This window comes from Olea europaea, chromosome 4, assembly GCF_002742605.1.
Source record: "Olea europaea var. sylvestris chromosome 4, O_europaea_v1, whole genome shotgun sequence".
NCBI lineage: Eukaryota > Viridiplantae > Streptophyta > Magnoliopsida > Lamiales > Oleaceae > Olea > Olea europaea.
In genome coordinates this window covers 14362906-14381767 of record NC_036240.1, presented here as the reverse complement: position 1 = coordinate 14381767, position 18862 = coordinate 14362906, and the positions used below count along the sequence as shown (strand labels likewise).

General features: G+C 34.9%; 2 protein-coding genes across 4 annotated transcripts; both read left to right on the top strand.

Moving 5' to 3' along the window:
* Nucleotides 1–331: 331 nt before the first annotated feature.
* On the top strand, nt 332–11338 carry LOC111393723 (ATP-dependent DNA helicase RecQ-like). Of its 2 annotated transcripts, XM_023019403.1 has the most exons (21): nt 332–486; nt 585–697; nt 802–877; nt 969–1111; nt 1250–1336; nt 2304–2387; nt 2929–3136; nt 3318–3403; nt 3587–3818; nt 3955–4078; nt 5070–5206; nt 5475–5583; nt 6428–6470; nt 7476–7644; nt 7805–7875; nt 8256–8349; nt 9000–9206; nt 9286–9492; nt 9754–10098; nt 10182–10260; nt 11045–11338. In XM_023019403.1, exons 1-21 carry the CDS (start codon nt 469–471, stop codon nt 11056–11058), a joined length of 2646 nt encoding a protein of 881 aa, XP_022875171.1. In that variant the 5' UTR covers nt 332–468; the 3' UTR covers nt 11059–11338. The 2 variants fall into 2 exon arrangements, with proteins under 2 accessions (XP_022875171.1, XP_022875170.1); XM_023019402.1 differs by lacking the exon at nt 11045–11338 and having other exon boundaries at nt 10182–10452.
* Nucleotides 11339–12532: 1194 nt separating this feature from the next.
* Nucleotides 12533–17722, top strand: LOC111393722 (ubiquitin carboxyl-terminal hydrolase 2-like). Of its 2 annotated transcripts, none has more exons than XM_023019401.1 (6): nt 12533–12676; nt 12935–12979; nt 14870–14916; nt 16389–16435; nt 16530–16632; nt 16734–17722. In XM_023019401.1, exons 2-6 carry the CDS (start codon nt 12949–12951, stop codon nt 17505–17507), a joined length of 1002 nt encoding a protein of 333 aa, XP_022875169.1. In that variant the 5' UTR covers nt 12533–12676; nt 12935–12948; the 3' UTR covers nt 17508–17722. The 2 variants fall into 2 exon arrangements, with proteins under 2 accessions (XP_022875169.1, XP_022875168.1); XM_023019400.1 differs by having other exon boundaries at nt 12932–12979.
* Nucleotides 17723–18862: the final 1140 nt, after the last annotated feature.

Sequence of the window (18862 nt, the reverse complement as noted above, 5' to 3'; positions counted from 1 at the left end):
ATACAAGATATGGTTGATAGTTAATAGCGTGAAAATTATGAGAAAGAGTCCTACAGTATTGTTGAATAGAATTTTTTCTGTTGTCAAATCAGTTCTCAAATCGGTTAAGTGTGAAAAGAAGTATGACAAAAATGAACATTAAACTCTCATTCTCTCTTTTATTGTAGTGTAGATAATTTTGACGCAATTTAAAAATTCGCCTAAAAAACATTTTGTACAAAACAACCTAATAATGATGTTAAAATACACACACACACGCTCATCGTGCCGCATATTATGGCGGGAAAGCAATCCGTGCATCCCTCCAAATGTACAGCATTTCCAATTGAAATTCACAACGAGTCGAAAAGATTGAGTCTTTGACTGTTCTTCATTAAAAGACTCAATTCACAATTGAAATTCACCTAAACTTTTCGACTGTTCTTCATCTTAACGGACTCATCGCTCGACCGAAAATCAAACACAGAAATGGAGTCGACCCTCAAGGTTCCTTTCCTTTCTCAAATTTCTACTTTTTAATATTCTTTTCTTCTTTTGTTTTTCTCGACGGTTTTTTTTAACGATTTTATTAATTTTTGGTACAGGAATATTTTGGGTTTTCGAAATTTCGCCCCTACCAGAGAGAAATTGTGGAGAAAATTTTAGATGGTAAAGATTGCTTGGTGGTTATGGCCACCGGCAGTGGCAAGTCCTTGTGGTAAGCTTCAATTTATTTCTGTGTTTTGCATTATAGTCTTAATACAGTTACTTGTTTGAAGATATCATACTTCTGATTAACGATTTCCTGAACAATGAACTAAGCTATCAGGTGCCACCATTGATTGCGAAAAAGACTGCTGTTGTCATAAGCCCTCTTATTTCTTTGATGCAAGATCAGGTTTGTGCTTTATCTTCTTGATAAGTGGGTGAATCTTAATTATATCCACCAGTACTTCAAAAAAAATGTATCTACTTTTTATACTGTTTAGGTAATGGCATTGAAGCAAAGAGGTATAAGAGCTGAGTATCTCTCAAGTGCTCAGACTAACCGTAGTGCACATGGTAATGCTGAAAGTGGCCAGTATGATATATTGTACATGACTCCAGAGAAGGCCTGCATGCTTACAACCAGGTAAGCTGGAGTTCCAAAACTTCATCTCTTACTTTTTTCCTTATTTACCTCCAGTTTTTAAATTTTCTATTGCTTTTGCAATCTTCCATTTAATTGTGATTATTATGTTCTCCTGAGTGATATAGTGTGTTACTGCAGTTTCTGGTCCAGATTGCTAATTTCAGGAATATGTCTCCTGGCTGTTGATGAAGCACATTGCATTTCAGAGTGGGGTCATGATTTCAGGTCAGTTCGTCACTGATATAACATTTTATGATTAGTTTCTTAAGATTTAAATGCGTTGGGCATGATTTCTGTGAGACACTCCAGAGATATGGTTACTTGAAGAAAACAGAAAGGTTGAAGTTTGAAGTTTTAATGGGTCTGAAAGTTCATCTAAACCAGAGTAATTATGCATTCATACTGGCCATGTGTTGAAGACTGCACTTGGGACCTTGACAAACCAGTTTTGGTTCAAAGTCAAGTGACTGCAAGATGCTACTTTTGTTTTTATTTTGTTTAATGAATGAGATTTCTCATTTATCCAAGGCGTTCCTCACATAAGCTTTTATTTTATAATGATAATAATGAAAAATATGAACGGGATTTCAAGTGATGACAACTTAGAATCGTGGATCACGAGCAATGATTCAATTGATGATTAAGAAAGATTGACTATGTGGATCTAGTATGTAACGACTGTATCTTTCACTTGTCAATTTTTTGAGAATAAACATCTATCCAAGTGTTGATAATTGCATATTTTTCACACTTATCAGTCACACTATTGCCATGCTTGACTTATAAGGGAAGGAAATATGGGAATTTGAACTAAATGACTGTATGAAATCAAGCCGGTTGCTTGAGATACCATGAGAGTGTGTTTAAATATCTTACAGTTAAGAAGAGTTTGGTTTTATATCACAATCTTCAAGTGATTACCATCAATTTCAATTGAACCCGGCGCTCGTAATTAGTTATTATCTCGCTGTCAAAAAGTTAGCTTCTAATACCCTAATGAACGATAAACAAAGATCTGACAGCCCTTCTTTTTTAGCTCAGGAGTTGGATTCAAAATGATGCTTCAATTCTAAAGAAATGTGTTTTTCATGTCTGTGCTACTTTCTGCTCCAACCCTTCTCTTGTTGGTTGTTCTTTTTAGATTTATTTCTCTATGTTTCTACTATCATTGTTCTTTCCATATGTATTGTAGGGTGGAGTATAAACAATTAGGTGGGCTGCGGGATGTTCTACCAAATGTTCCATTTGTTGGCTTGACGGCAACTGCTACTGCAAAGTAGGTTTTTGCATCATGAGATTGTTTTTCCATTTTGTATCTCGTTGTTCTAATTGTTCTGGTTGCCGATAGCATTCTTCTTGGTAAATAATCCGGTCATTAGTTGAAGGAGGTAGGGAACTACACATTTTAAGTTACATTCTGGCCATTTGGTTCTGCAAATTCTGTATATGTAGAAAAATCCACAACCTTATCGATATTCTACTACATGTAAAACTTTTCATGAGGTCTTAATCTTATGTTATGGGATCAGTTTAAAATATTAATGACAGTACTTTCTTGTTCAGGTACTTCTCTAAGATATTGCCAACTATTTTTTGGCCTTTTCTTCTATCTGTTGTTCCCAATGTTACTTTTCTATCCTTAGTTTAAGTGAGTTCAGTACAGAATCCGTGTAAATTCATAAATCATTAATCATCTTTCGTGTTCTAGTTTTAATTTGTCCAATAATCTATCAGATCAAAATTTCTTTTTCACTACGATTTTGCTTTTATTTAAATTCAGTTTCATAGAACCTTTGAACATACTTGATTTTTTCCAGGGTTCGCATTGACATTATAAATTCACTGAAGATGAAAAATCCTCAAGTAACTATTGGCTCATTTGACCGTCAAAATCTCTTCTATGGAGTTAGATATTCCAACCGCAGTTTAGCTTTTGTGGATGAGCTTGTGAAGGAGATTTCTCAATATGCGAACAGCAGAAATTCAACTATAGTATACTGTACAACTGTCAAAGATGCTGAACAGGTTATTTTTACTTCTAGATTTGTGCATCTTTTATTCTTGTTTCTAATACGTAAGCATGCGCGTGGATTTTAGCTAAATGCCAGCCATTTCATCTATGTCACGGTCTTCTAGAAAGATATGGAAATACATATATCCATGATGAGATGTTCTGACTTTAGTTATTGAAATCATGATTCTTTAGATTTTCAAGTTCCTTCACAAGGACGGAATTGAGGCTGGAATCTACCATGGCCAAATGTCTAATAAAGCACGTGAGGAGTCACACAGGTTTTAATATTCACTAGCTTTTATCTGTTTCATTTATTTCTGAATCTTTGTACTTGAATTGATTGAAAGTTTTGTTTACTTTATTCTGTCGAAGGATGTATAATTGTGTGTGCCCTTCACCATTCTTGGTGCAATTATTATTTATCTGGTAAGACTGGCAACTGAAATTTTGATGCATTTCAGGGCATTCATCAGAGATGAATTTTATGTCATGGTTGCAACTATAGCATTTGGCATGGGTATTGACAAGCCTAACATTAGACATGTGATGCACTATGGTTGCCCAAAGAGTTTGGAATCATATTACCAGGAAAGTGGACGTTGTGGTAGAGATGGCATTCCTTCGACCTGTTGGTTGTATTATGCAAGAAGCGACTTTTGGAAAGCCGATTTTTACTGTTCAGAAGCACGCACAGTATGTTTTTTTATTTTGTTGACCTTCTTAGAGTTTCATATATTAAAGATTTTATATAGTAGTTCCCAGCATTTATTAATTTCTTTAGGTTGTTTCCATATTGCTTAAATGTTTGGTACATGTATGATTCTACAAGGCAGAGCAAAGAAAAGCTATTATGGAGTCATTCATGGCAGCACAACGCTATTGTTCGCTGACAACTTGTAGAAGAAAGTATCTTTTGGAGTACTTTGGAGAGAAATACGGCTCTGCCAATTGTGGTATGGGTAATATTTGACCTTTAAAGTGTCATGTGCAGTAAGCAAATACCTGAATTATAATTGATTAAGAAAGCATGACAATGTTTCATTTAAAATGTATATCAGTGATGGTAAGATAAGAGTGGTACGAAGAGGATTGCATTTATTAAATCAGCGCAAGGCTCAGTACAGCATATTATTATCTGAGAAAGAGATGAATAAACAAGAGAAAGGGTGTAGAATGTAGATAACAATGGTACGGGAATGTAATTAAAGAACGCACGAGATATGAGTAGGAAGGGATGAGAAAGATAAGAATGAAAGCATAGAGACACTGCATTGTATATGTGGATATACATGAGTAGGTAGAGTATAGCTCATTTTTTATGTCTACAAGCATTCCATTTAGTAGTCAAAGTTTTGCTCCCTTTTTTGCCAAAATATTATCCGGAGCGGAAATTTTACTTTTTTATGCTTGTGATGGCATTTCTTATGAAGTCAGTGGAAATTTCTCTTCTTCAAGCTTTTATATTTTTTATGGTTCCCACGTTTCCGATTAGAACTGATAGAAGCAGCAAGACCCATGTGTTTTTGGCTTATTTCCTGGTTGATTGCTTTACATTCGGCCATGAGTCAAAGCTTTGGCCTTTGCTGTCATCAGGTTGCGTTCATTTCATTCTAAATCAGTAAATTGGTCTAAGAAAATCTATATTTCAGGCACTAACAGATTGGGATGATGATCTTTTCTCTTATCTAAAGTTATCATGGGGAAATATGTTGTTTACAGCTTTTGTTTTTAGTCAACGATTATTTTTTATGTTCTTCATGCCCAAAACAGATGTGAAAAGGAAGAAAGAAAAAAAATTTAGGGAAGACAATTTTGGCTTTTGGACCTTGGTTTTTTAAGGTTCTATATTGTTAATTTTGTCTATAATTCAAGTCACAGTATTCCAGAAATCATCTTTTGAGTTACCTTGGTACTAGAAAGTAGCTAATTGTATGATGTGTTCAGGAACTTGTGATAATTGCACTAGCTCAAAGAATGAGAGTGATATGTCTTGGGAGGCATTTCTTTTAATGGCTTGCGTTAAAGCATGTGGAGGTCACTGGGGTCTCAATCTGCCAGTTGATGTTCTTCGTGGATCTCGAGTAAGCTTTCTTATTGAAAACTAATGATACTGTGTGTTGATATTCTTCCATGGGATGTATGGAACCAAGGTTGCCATATAAGTTATTAGATAATAGAAAAAAAAGGTTGGATGGGACTACACAAATTTTCGTAAGAAATGATGAATTGACTTTCTTTGTTCTGAATTAGTGGCTTTGGTATTGTATTCTAAATTTTGGAGGCTTTGGAAAACTGATCTTGTGGTTTAGTCATTGCAAAATTACACTAGTGCCTTTTGTTTGGTCACAGTCCAAGAAAATTCTTGATGCTCAGTTTGATAAGCTTCCTTTCCACGGCCTCGGGAAAGAGATGCCAGCAAATTGGTGGAAGGCTCTAGCTGATCAGTTGATTTCACGTGGTACGTGTGAATAGTCTTTGTATCAAGGATCTGTGTTTATGGATGTTTTTACTATACTAAGAAGGAAGAAGTGAAGTAAATACCACATTGCATCCATTAAGGGAGCAATCAAAAGAACCATATTGTACTGTTTATCTGTGCTTATTTGTAATTGTTATATTCCAGGCCAATGAGGTTATCAAATGTGAATGCCAATAGAGAGACCCAGAATATATTAATAGCTCGAATATCCAGCTAAATCACAACCCTGCAGAAGTGCAAATAGCGATCTCAATACAGTCTGAGAGTATATTCAATGGTTAGCCCGTTAAGTTTTGGAGTGTAGAAAAAAAGCCTATCAAGACCAATTTTTTATTGGGTCATTGATCTTTTACAGACATTGCTGAAGAAATTTTTTTGTTTATATAACTATTTTGTGCACTTAAAAAATGATTTTATTTGATCACATAACATTTCATTAAAACTTTTTATCTTTTCTAATTCTGGTCTAACATCTTATGAGAAAATCAGCAGCTTGCTCTATTCTATTGGATCCGCAGCTGAAACTGCACAGTAAATGAAATGTGTGTATTTTCTATGATGCCAAACCAAAACTAAAGACCTGTTGCTTCTAAAAGAAAGTAAAATACAGAACCTCTAAATTTTAGTGCCTACTTTAAGGGAATTTGCACTAGTCATGTATCCTACCCTTCTATTATGTGCCATACTTGGATGCTGTCAGGAAGCAGTGACATTGGAATACCGATTCCTTTTTGTTTTCTTTGATTGTATGGACACTTTTTTCTTTTTGCATCCTTTCAAATTACAGTCTTGGACAGTTAATGGTTATTTGCACTGTGTGCAGATTATTTGGTGGAGACCTTCAAAGATGTGTTCAAAACTGTAAGGTAGATTTCTTTATCTGACTAGTATATGACTTTTGAGCTGTAAAAATATACTGTGCCGTCTCACACCCCCATTCTGACACACATCAGCCGTGAGCGCATTTGACTTTATAGTATCCTGCAAGCCCACCGCTTGCAACCTGCAGTATGGCCTAAATCCACTTCCAAAACGTTGTACTAATGGCCTGATGTGGGCTCTTAACATAAGCTTATAATTTGCCCATAATTTCCGTAGTCCACCTGTGTTATGTTCAAGTTGAAATCACACCTCCTAACGATGCTTGTCATTGTTGGATATAGCATAGCAATTTGTCCCTCATAATACTCAGTTTCCAACTTCTGACTGGCATCCAGTTGTATATTATGTCACTCCCTGGACCCATGATCTATTGTACCTGGTAGGACGCCACCCCATCAAGTGCAACATGCAATTAGGCCTAAAATCCATTGCCCAAAAGTGGTACAACGGTTGTCATGAGAGAGAAAGCCAACTTATAACTTCATGTTTTTTGTGATTCACTAATGTGGGATACAAGTTCAGGTGTCAGACCTCTCTCATACAACCTCATCGGTTTTCCTTTATCAGCCTGTCATCTGCCTCATTTTATTGCCCGCAATAAACTGAGCCAGGGAAGACTTTCACAGGGCAAGTCTACTTCATTGGTGCTTGTGGTGAGATCAAAATGTTTGTTCACATTCATTAGTTGTCTCTTCTTAAACAATTGACACCAAAAGCTCATATTTGTCCAAAAGGTGAATATTTGTAAGAGATAAATTTGACAGCTCATATCAGGACGAAGATTTACAGAATGTGGATTTTGCCTACAGTTATCTTTCTAGATTTATTTGCTGCAGGGTACAAAGTATGGATTTGCGTAAATCAGGGCAAGCCAAAAACTGTGCTTTTTGTGAACAATGTTAAAACATAAAAATTGGACATTCTCTTTTACAGCCAATTTAATAAGATTCTAATGTAAATTTAATTTTGATTTTACTTTCATGCTTCAGTGTCGGACAAAAAGGAGTGTACTTCTTGAATTCTTGCAGTCCTGATCATCAGCCTCCATTATATCTGTCATCACCTTCAGAAATAATTGGTGATGTCAAAGTTACAGACGTAGTTGGTGAGGCTGGAGTTGATGGTTTGGCTCCACTTAAATTTGAGGGGTTGTCCCAGGTGAGATTTTCTACCATCCTAAGCATCTTCTGCATGTGAATTAAAGGACACCATGCACTTCTATTTAAATTTTTACCTTCAGACATTCCTTTGGTCGTCTTCAACAATTTAACTTTGGCCAAAACCTGTAATGTTTTGACTTTTATGCTTACAAGTTCAGGGAGAGGCAGAGTTCTATAAAATGCTTGTAGAAGAAAGAATGAAGATAGCAAAAAAATCTGGAACTGCTCCGTGAGTTTCTCTTTATTTTGTCATTGTTCTTAGAGCTGCTACTCGCTGTATCACTTAACAATTTATCACATTGGTCTTTTTGGGTCAATTCCAGCCCCTTCTTGAAGTGCAATTAATCTTAATGTGATATTTATCAAGATGAACACTTGAAAATTCGTCAACACAGTAACCTGCTCGCTAATTGCCAAGTTTTATTTCTTAGATTTAATGTAGCAAGATCGTTTCACCCCCAAAATGTAGTCAAGCTGGTAAGAAAAGTCATCCTGGGACAATAGTGTGACAGGAGTATTTTTCTAATGTCAAGCCACTGTACGATTACACTATACAATTGTACTTTTGAGGAAATGCAAGGCTGTCTATTGATCTGTTTTTGCTTGCAGATATGCAATATGTGGTGATCAAACATTAAGAAGGATAGCATTGACAAGGCCATCTACTCGAGCAAGGCTAGCAAATATAGATGGCGTGAACCAGGTATAACTTATGTACTTAATAGTCACGTTTCTTAGTCCACTCTAGTTTAGCTTGACAAGGTCTTGTATATGCTTGGTCTATGTTCACTTTGTACATTTCAATGGTCCAGTTGTATTAATAACTGCTGATTTTATTTTCTTTGATCGCATCTGCCAAAATTTGCATTTTCCCTGTATACAATGATCACATTTGGATAATACAATGTTTGGGTTGTTCTAGCCATCTTATACATATAATCTTAGACGAAAAAGAAGATTGGGTTTCAGGAATCAGATTGGTAAGATGGCTGCTACTAAGCTTGATGAAACTTCTAAGTTAGCCCTAGAGAATTGTAACTTGTTAGCATCTTCTTCATCCTCTTGTTGGATCCACAGAGCTCATCCACAAACATATTTGTGTTGGGTATATTTGCTGCAGTATTTACTCACTGATTGCTTTAAAATTGACGGGTAAAACCAATTGTTTTGAAGACATGACTGCAACTTGAGATAAAAATAGTAGGCAACATGATCAACAATAATGTGGGTGGGGATGTGAGGTAAATTTTAGAACCATCATATTAAGACTCTTGATCATATGTTATCACTTTTATCTAGTTGCATGTTTACACATGTATTATCTTAATTGGAAGCTTTTATAATGTGTTGTAGCACTTTCTAAATACACATGGAGATTGTTTGCTACAAAGCATTCGGCATCTATCTAAAGAGTTGAATATTGCTTTGGACGGGGAGCCAAACATACAAACTCCTACTCCAACGAAGGTTTTGACTGTACCAAACTATAAGAGATTGCCGGCAAAGTTTGAAGCTTGGAGAATGTGGCAAGAAGATGGCCTTACATTCCATAAAATTGCCGTATGGCTTAATACAGTTGCTTGTCATTAAGTTATGCCTAGTTTTTAGCATGAACTAATGTTTACTGTCTTCTTTGTAGAATTTTCCTGGCCGAGCAGCTCCAATAAAAGAACAAACTGTAATTGAGTATCTTCTTGAAGCTGCAAGAGAGGGACGTACTATCGCTTGGACGAGATTCTGTGAGGAGATTGGATTAACACGGCAGATATTTACGAATATTCAGAATGTTGCGTCAAAAGTTGGCAAAGAGAAGCTAAAACCTATCAAAACTGAATTACCGGAAGAAGTAAGCTTTATGGATTGAATGTTTTGGAGGGATGCATTCAGAACTAAACCTTTTATTAAGCATTGACATAATCATAGCATGTTTAGTAAGGTGGATTAAATTTGCTATTAAAGAAGAATAAGTAAAAATGCAGTCCTGCGACCAAAATTCGCTGAATATTAATGTTGTGGATCGTGCATCCTATGATATAACAAATGATATGAACTAGGATTCCATGTGTTGTGTGATAATATATGATAATTCTGTTGTCTATAAAACTAGGTAACTTATAGCCAGATCAAGTCCTGCTTGCTGATGCAAGAGATGGGAATATCGACTAAAGTTATATCATCTGGGCATCATCACGTCTACAGAGTAGAGGGTCAAGCCAATGGTGAATCACTCGTGGACAATGTAAATGGTGGTAGTTCACTGGGAAAATCTGAAGACACAGATTCCGATATCCTCATAGGGAGTGCAAATACAGAACAGTTAGTATGTGGTACTGATGGTTCACCGAATTCTAGGAAACGCCAGAGAGTTGATGGACCTCAAGCTGGACAATCTGCTGCAGTTGAGGCAACGGAGAGTTCCATATTACGCTGGCTTGAGAATTTTGATGATGGGGTAAGTATTGAACCTTTACAATCAACGTATCTTAGCCACATTTCGATATTCTTCCTCGAGAAGGTAACAGCAAAAATGTGCAGGTTTCACTATCTGAACTCTCGGAACACTTCAGTGGATCAAAGGAAGAGGCAATAGTAGATCTGCTAAACAATCTAGAGGGTGAGTTTTCACTTTTCAGAAAGAATAATCTGTATAAACTTATGTAACGTGCTGGATGGACGGGGCTTCTTCTGTAAACAACTCAATTTATAGAAACTCTGTTCTATTCCAAGTCTGCAACTGCCAGTTGCTCTTGTTAGAAATTGTTGTATAATTTGTGAAAAGTAGCTGTGATGGAGAATGAATGTCATATGACTTGGCCTTTCTGGGTTTGCATATAATAGCGTGTGCGCAAATATATATCTCGAATGGAACCTAAGGGAGCAAATGAGTCGATGAGTGTTAACAAGTTTCAAGCTCGACTCAAGTATAAAGTTCAACATGCCTAGTCCTTTCATATTAAAATTGTCGGCAAGTTAAAAAGATCAAATTATGGTCATTCATATGGTTTGATTCTAGATCTGATGTGCTTTTATGAAGAATGCACAAGGATCAAGATTTATTCTCGAGAAGGCACCTTCATAGGAAACTTCAGAAGACAACAGTGCCCTATATTATGATTAAAAATTATGTGTAAGGTGGATCACACCCTCTACTTGGTGCAAATTGATTGGTCTTGAAAATGTGAAGTGGATTGAGCTAGTTATGGAGTAATATGAATCATAGATTAAATTCAATGGATTTAATCTTGTGCTCAGTTATTTTATATTAGTGTTGTCACTTTTTAGTTGATCATAGTACTATATTTGAATTTTGAATTCAAATGAATTGGTTCTATAATTACAAGATTTTTTTATTTATCTTATTTTTGGACTTGACATAACATTGGAGAGAAATAATACAGAGGTAACCAGGTGAGAGTATTCTACATCTCCGGTGAAATTCTTGGTGGCTTTCGGTGGATCTTTTCGTGTTATATTCATTGTCATTTTCGTGGGTGACGGTGTATGATCCGGTCTGACACAAATCTAAGTTCAACATCATAGGAGACTTGGTTGGCAGTGTAGAAGAAGCTTTGGGTCGTTTGGTTTGGTTTTATATTTAGAGAGTTTATATTTTTTGCATTGTAGTTGTAATAATTTTTTGTATACTATACTTTAAACTCTACACTATGAAACAATTTATGTGAAGTGGCTATATTAGATACAAAATTACACCTAGCTGCCAAGAGTTAGAAGCTTAAGCAAGCGACTACTAGTGTCTGCATTACTCCTTTTACCGAGTTCCATCTAGCAGAAAGAAGTCAAAAATCTAAAGTCAGAAGTCAACCCAGAAGCCAGCAACAACTTCAACATAAATACCCTTTTCTCATAGAATATAGGAGCTTTGGTTTAATTGTGAAATGAAATGAATATGAGTATGTTTGTAAGACTATATTATGTCGTCAGTAATGAATGAGAAGTGGACAAATTGTAAAACTCAGATTTGAAAGAAATGGTAAGGGAAAAGCTAAAGAAGGAAAAACATAGTAGTACGAGAATAACGGTCATTTTAGATCGTTTTTGTTTAGATTAGATGAAATCTAGACATGATGAAGAAAGAAATTCTAAGGTAACTTTATTTATTTATTTATTTTTCTTTTAGAATAATTTGATTCAAATAATATTCCAAAAACACGTTTTCGTTTACTTTATATTTTCTTCTTCCTCGAGTATTAATATCATCTTTAATTTTTATATTATATTTATGTAGACCAATGTCTTTATTGTGTCTGCATTCCTGCTTCTTTCATTACTCTGAGATCGTTTTATGTTTCAATTGTTTAAATTTGGAAAATAAAACTTAACTTGTAGTTATTGCATATTATTTATAGAATAGAGATCGTTTCATGTTTCAATTGTTTAAATTTGGAAAATAAAATTTAACTTGTAGTTATTGCATATTATTTATAGAATATCAGTTTTCTTAATAATTTTTATAATACGTGTGATCACTTGATTCAAAATAGAACGTCTTTGATATATGATTGTAATTGATCAAACATAGGTTTAATTTACAATTTTGATAAGACACAACTATTGTCATTTATCATTCACACATTCCATAGAAAGTTCTTCTTGACTTTTGTTGTCTAGATTGACTTTTCGAAAAAAAGGACTTTAGTTTTTGAAAATCCTAGTTCAACTAACGCTTTAATTTCAACAATTATTCGAGTTATTTACTAAGATCACTCAATTTAAATTAATATCGAACTTTTATGAGCTTAACAGGTCTAGATGAAGTTTAGGTTGAAAAAAACGTAAAATATGATTAGAAAATAATGTCAATTTTTTTGGACAAAATGGTCACAACTCACATGTGCTACAATTCTTTTATCTTGGCCGTTCGAGTGTTACTAAGTCAAAATTTCTAGTTTGAAGACTCCATTGGCCACCCGATCAAACCCTATCGTCCAAAGACAAGAAACATATCCATCATCTACAACATTGGAAGAACACTGGAGCCTAGAAATCCGTCCTCTCCATAGAAATTTGAGGTATGGTCAATTATGCCCAATTTACTGAGATATGCTGCTTAAATTTTGAGGCAACTGGATTGCAAATACTGCGTTCAATTTGTATTAAATGATTTCAGAAGGATGTGTATTTCAAGATTTTTCTTGTGAGATTGACTTGAAATATTTGTTTCTTGCTATATGTTCTCTTTACTAGGGAGAATTGGTATGATACCGATGAAAATTTGTGCGTTTTGTAACCTAATTTATCGTATTGTCATTTCTTTAATATTGCAGCAGTTGGACTAAAAATCATGTCTTGGTGCACCATTGAGTCGGATCCTGGTATGTTTTGTTTTGGCCTTTATTGTTTAAATTTTGTTTGAGCCTGCCTGTTTCTCGATATGGGTAATTTTGTTTATTCGGAAAAATCTTTCTAGTACACAGTTTTGGTAAGGGGTTAATTTTTTAGCCTCCAACAGCCAATTTGAGTGTCTAGTTATGAAAAGTTATTTGACATTGATGATAAATTTTTGGAATGCCTAACTGCTTCTCGTGTTTCTATTTTGGCCAGAAGGAACGTATCTATTACATACACCAAATGCTTGTATCCATTTGAACTCGTTTTCTGTGTCTGTTTTTGCATTTTTGCATTTGCATTCTTCCAGAAACTGTGTTCCTTACTTGCTTTCTCTGAATTATTGCCTCATTTTAATAAACTCACGTAACATGATTAACAAAAAAGACCCACAAGGTTCCCATCAAAGTGTACATTAGCTTTTGGCTTGTGAATTTATGTGGATGGTAGATTAATTGATTTTGGGTATAATGAATTATGAGCTGAAATGCATTTCCTTGATACCAAATGTTATTGTATATGCGATATATTGTCAATAGATGAACACATATTTTTAGAGATTTTATTGTAACCGTGATGAATCGTACACATAGTGCATACCATCTTTTAAACTTGGATTTTATTTTTTATTTTTTATTTTTTTTCAATTTGATTTTTTTCTAATCTTTACTTATCCTTTTAAGGACGGGAATTGGACACTGGGGAAGGGGGAGGGAGAGGGTTGAGGCTGAACGTGGGAGATTGGCATCAACGGCGGTTGTGTGAAAATTCAATTTTTCATTAATTTTTTCTTTTCTTTTTGGCTTACTGTAATGTGATTTTATAAGTTTCAATTCATTGAGTATCATGGTCATGTGAGAGATGCATGATACTACGGAATTTTGGACACAATTGTTCTCTGGGAACCATCTGGCTTCAAATTTAAAGTTGGGATCCGCTCATCAGGAGAAATCTAATGGGAATGTAAATGCAATTTTATTTTTTAAGTTGAGAAAAAAAAATCAGTTTATTGGATAGAATAAGATTATTTCCTTACTGATAATATAAGAGTACAACTACCGGCATTTGACCCCGACACTATTTGAAACCTTTAAGCAACAAATTGCGACCATCATAACCAACAGCAACATCAAGTATTTAACCACTAGGCCAAACGAGGATTCTAATATTTATTCTTCTATTTTCACTTCAAGCCAAGTTGGCAGGTCCAAGTTTCTGTGAGACTCATTGAGTCCGGTGAGCTGACATTGTAACTCTGGACCAAGATCAATTTTTTGCAGAACCTTGTATCTTAGTGACTTCCAGTTGCCGGTTCTTCTTAATCCACCTTGAGAAAAGGAAAGGTGTTCTGAAATTTTTGTTGGTTGGTTGATAGCCTCTAGGAGTAGATTAAGTCAAGCCTTAATATACTCAAAATGGCACTAAAAGCATATACTTAGAGGCATTTAAATGAAAATCTCATGTGAGATGTGACTTGAGGCGGGAACCTAAAAAGTTTTTCTGAACCTTGTAAGAAGTAAATTAATATTATCACACTCAAGTCAATCATGAAAAGTATATTCTTTACCCTTCTCTGTATCTAGAAGTCCCTCTTCTTGTTTGCAATGGAGTTCTCAAACCTTCAGTTTGTTTTCAAGTTCCACTCGTGGATCTATCTGCAGCAGTTATTGGTGTTAGACCGCTGACTCATCAGTGCCCGTAAGATGTTAATCATTATGATGCCACCACTTTTTTAAGCTGTTCTGTTCTTTTTGAAATTCTTTAGCTTCTTTTCTCCATATAGTATATTCTTGCATTTTTCTGTAATGGCTTAGATACAGTGGGGTTTCTTTGTGATGGTGTCTAAAACTTTTCATATTATTCTGCTTGTGCTGTAGGTGTTTTCACTGAACTCATACAGCAGATGCAAGTTAAAGGTGTGCAGGTATATTGAGATTCCTAGCGTGTTATGGTTTCTTGAATGGGTTATCTATTTGTTTTTTCTCTTGGTGGTGAGGGTGGTGGGGTGGTTTATAAGTTTATGAATTGTGGTTTCCCCATTTCCACTTTCCCGAATTTCAGATATATAACTGTGTATATAAATTACAGCTGGGTGAAACTTTTACTCATTGTATGCTCACAGTAAAATTGGTATCTAACAAAGTTGTAATTGTATGATTTTCCAAATTTGATAAACCACCAGCAATTTGGAAATTATAAATATTTCTAATCTATACCTTTCCTATCTTTGATCATTATGAAGCAAGAATATTGAGAGAGAAATTAGTAGTAGAAAAATGAACTATTCTACAGTAAGACTGGTGAGCTCCCTTTTCTTTCGTTGCAGTTTAAATTACAAAAATGCTTCATTATAAAGTAATCTCAGTCATCAATGAAGAATGGTGAAATTTATTGATTAAGTAATCTAAGAAGAGTTGCCTTAGCATATCACATTGTTTACGGGTAGCAAATCACAGTCACGTTGTTAATTCAAAATTTCAAATCATAGCAATTTTCATGCTAAGATAACATTTGGTCATAATTATCATTGATTATTCTCAGGTTGTGGCATGTTTAGCTTGATATTAGTTAGTGTTGTCTTCATGATTTGAAATTTCTATGACCAATCATCAATCAACTTCGAAAGAAAAATGAAGGTTTCTGTTATAAAATAATTCTAAATTTCTTGAACCCAAATTTATATTAGTTCTTCAAAATTTTCTATTTGATTACGTCAATTCCTATTTTAGAGTAATTAAATGAATAACCAAGAAAAATAATTACCCTTAATTTTTAAAATAGATATTATTTAAATGATCGAGATAATTTGTTGCAAGTTTATTGAATTTTCATTAATTATTATTATTATTTTTTAATAATCTCGTGAGATTTCTTTATTTTCACACATAAATACCTTGGAAAATATAAATTAATTATTTAAAAAGCCAAAGAGAAGTTGGATTCTCTCTCTCTCTCTCTCTAAGGGAAGAGGGTTAGGCAGTTTACAGGACGAGCATAGAGAAAAAGATGAAAGAATTCTACAGAGAGGTGGCTAGAGGATTTTGGTGCCTTTTGTTATACCAGGGAATAATTTCTGAACCAGTCTGAGCATGTTTTGGCGTGTTGATAGTTGAGTTATTCTTAAGTGAGATGCAGATAAATAAGTTCCTCAGTTTGAGTCGATAACATTATCTAAAGAAGATATAAAGCTCCATTATCCTGTCCCTTTTATTCTGCTATTTTTTCTTTTCCCTTTTCTGTTGTTCTATTGTGCGTGCGACCACATTGGGGTTTCAGCAGTAGGGTGATTGGGAATGGTATGGAGTATTTTTGTTGGCTGCCTTTTCCTAGTTCTCCTTTGCTATTGTTTCCAGTAAAAGATCATGCTCCTCACTCCGTTTTGTGGTGCGCATGCAGGTTGAGGAGTTGTATTCACTGGATGTTGATTCTTTAAACAATCTAAGGTAAATCTAATCGTACACCTTCTGTTGTCTAATTTATTGGCTCTTGCTTACACGTCTCTGAAATTTCGTTGTCTTTCTATTTTCCAATTTACAGACCTATATATGGCCTAATATTTCTTTTCAAATGGCGTCCTGGTGAAAAGGATGACCGACTCGTGATTAAAGATCCAAACCCAAACTTGTTTTTTGCCAGCCAGGTCAGTTTCCATGCAACAGTACAATTATATCTGCTGGAGGAAATAGATACAACTCTGAATGGCTGAACCACTGTAATCTTACCGATTAATTATAATTACAGGTTATCAATAATGCGTGTGCAACGCAAGCAATCCTGTCGATTCTGATGAACTGTCCAGATGTCGACATTGGCCCGGAGCTGTCGTCACTGAAAGAATTCACCAAAAACTTTCCACCTGAGCTTAAAGGTTTGGCTATCAATAACAGCGAAGCAATTCGCACAGCGCATAATAGCTTTGCAAGACCTGAGCCATTTGTACCTGAAGAGCTGAAATCTGCTGGGAAAGACGATGATGTCTATCATTTTATCAGTTATATACCCGTTGATGGTGTACTATACGAGCTTGATGGATTGAAGGAGGGACCAATCAGCCTCGGGCAGTGTCCGAGTGGGCAAGATGATATGGGATGGTTACAAATGGTACAGCCCGTGATTCAAGAACGCATCGAGAGGTATTCCCAAAATGAAATACGGTTCAACCTAATGGCAATTATAAAGAACAGGAAAGAGATGTATACAGCTGAGCTCAAGGATCTCCAGAGGAAGAGGGAAAGAATCCTCCAGCAACTGGCGGCCTTCCAGTCGGAGAGACTGGTCGATAGCAGTAACGCGGAAGCGCTGAACCAAAATCTTTCAGAAATCAATGCCGGGATCGAAGCTGCTACTGAGAAAATCTTGATCGAGGAAGAAAAATTCAAAAAATGGAGAACAGATAATATCCGTCGGAAACACAATTACATTCCCTTTTTGTTCAACTTTCTGAAGATCCTTGCTGAAAAAAAACAGTTGAGACCCCTCATAGAAAAGGCCAAACAAAAAACAACCAAACCCTAGGTGAATCTGTCCACTGTTTAGGTGAAATGTTGTTTTGTGAATTTAGAAAACGTTTGCATATTCATCTTAAGTTCTGATGTTGACTGCCCATTGTTTATCTTTATTGAATCACATGGATATGTCTTGGAATGCCTCTTTGGTTGAAGATTCCAAATATGCAATTTTTGTGGATATTGTTTGTTCTTTTGGGGTTGAAGTATTTTGGTATTTTATCTTGTATGGAGCCATCATTTCTAATTTTTATTGAAGTTACAATAAAAATTATTTAATAAAGTTGATATGCATATTTATTTATTGAACAAAATAGCTAGGGTTAAATCCATCAGTCACCAAATTTTATATTTAGCGTCATCATAATCATTCAATTTTATTTTGTTTCACCATAATCACCTAACTTCTTTTCACAATTCTCACTAATTTTAAAAGAGATAAAATGATAACTTTGCATTATATATAAAAATAAATTTAAAAAAACAAAAATAAAAGTTATTGCTGGTAATCACCATTTCCCTTTTTTTCTTTTTTCTTGATGATTACAATAAAAACACTTGTTTGATGCCAGGCCAGCAGGAAGTTGACACGAATTTCCTCGCATAAAGGGAAGTTGAAACAAGCACATTAGAGATTTACGAGGCGGGTTTTAGGAATGCAGATGGAAATAGGTCTCAACATTTTCTAGTTGAGTTCCATCTCATGTTGGTTAGCAACTACTTTATTATTTGATTATCTAAAGATAAACCGTACAGCATAATGAATTTGATATAACATCGACCGTTATGGCGCTGATTTAAATGAAACAAGGATCATTCATTTTGTTAAAATTTCTTCGTTGCATTGTATTCTTCATAATCCCCGTTCGAACCCAAACCAAATTGGGAATAATGAACAATAATACACCATGGTTCAACTTTTGCAATTCTAAAAGTGTGAAAATGCATCCATGGCTTTTTCTCATTTACCCTGTGGACAAAGCAGCAATGGATTTACTAAGGGTCTGTTCAATGATGATTATGATGACTGATTTTTTGACCGTTAGAGAGAAAAGTAAGCCACCTGTGACCGAAGAAGTAAAAAATGGCAGTTGAAATAGTGAAATAACGATCAAAAAATTGATTTTTGATGTGAAAAATTGCTACCAAACGAGTGCTAAATAGTTAAGGCAACTTTTTATTAATGCAACCATAATAAAATTATAGTTTTCTGTAATATGATAAAAAAAACTACAGTTTTTTGCAAGAGAATCTAGCAAATCTTTCCAAATTGCAAAATCAACTACAGGTGATTCTAAACATGTGGCAGAGCTGAGGCTGCCCACAAATAATGTCACTTGAAAAAAAAAAAAAAAAGTACAAAAA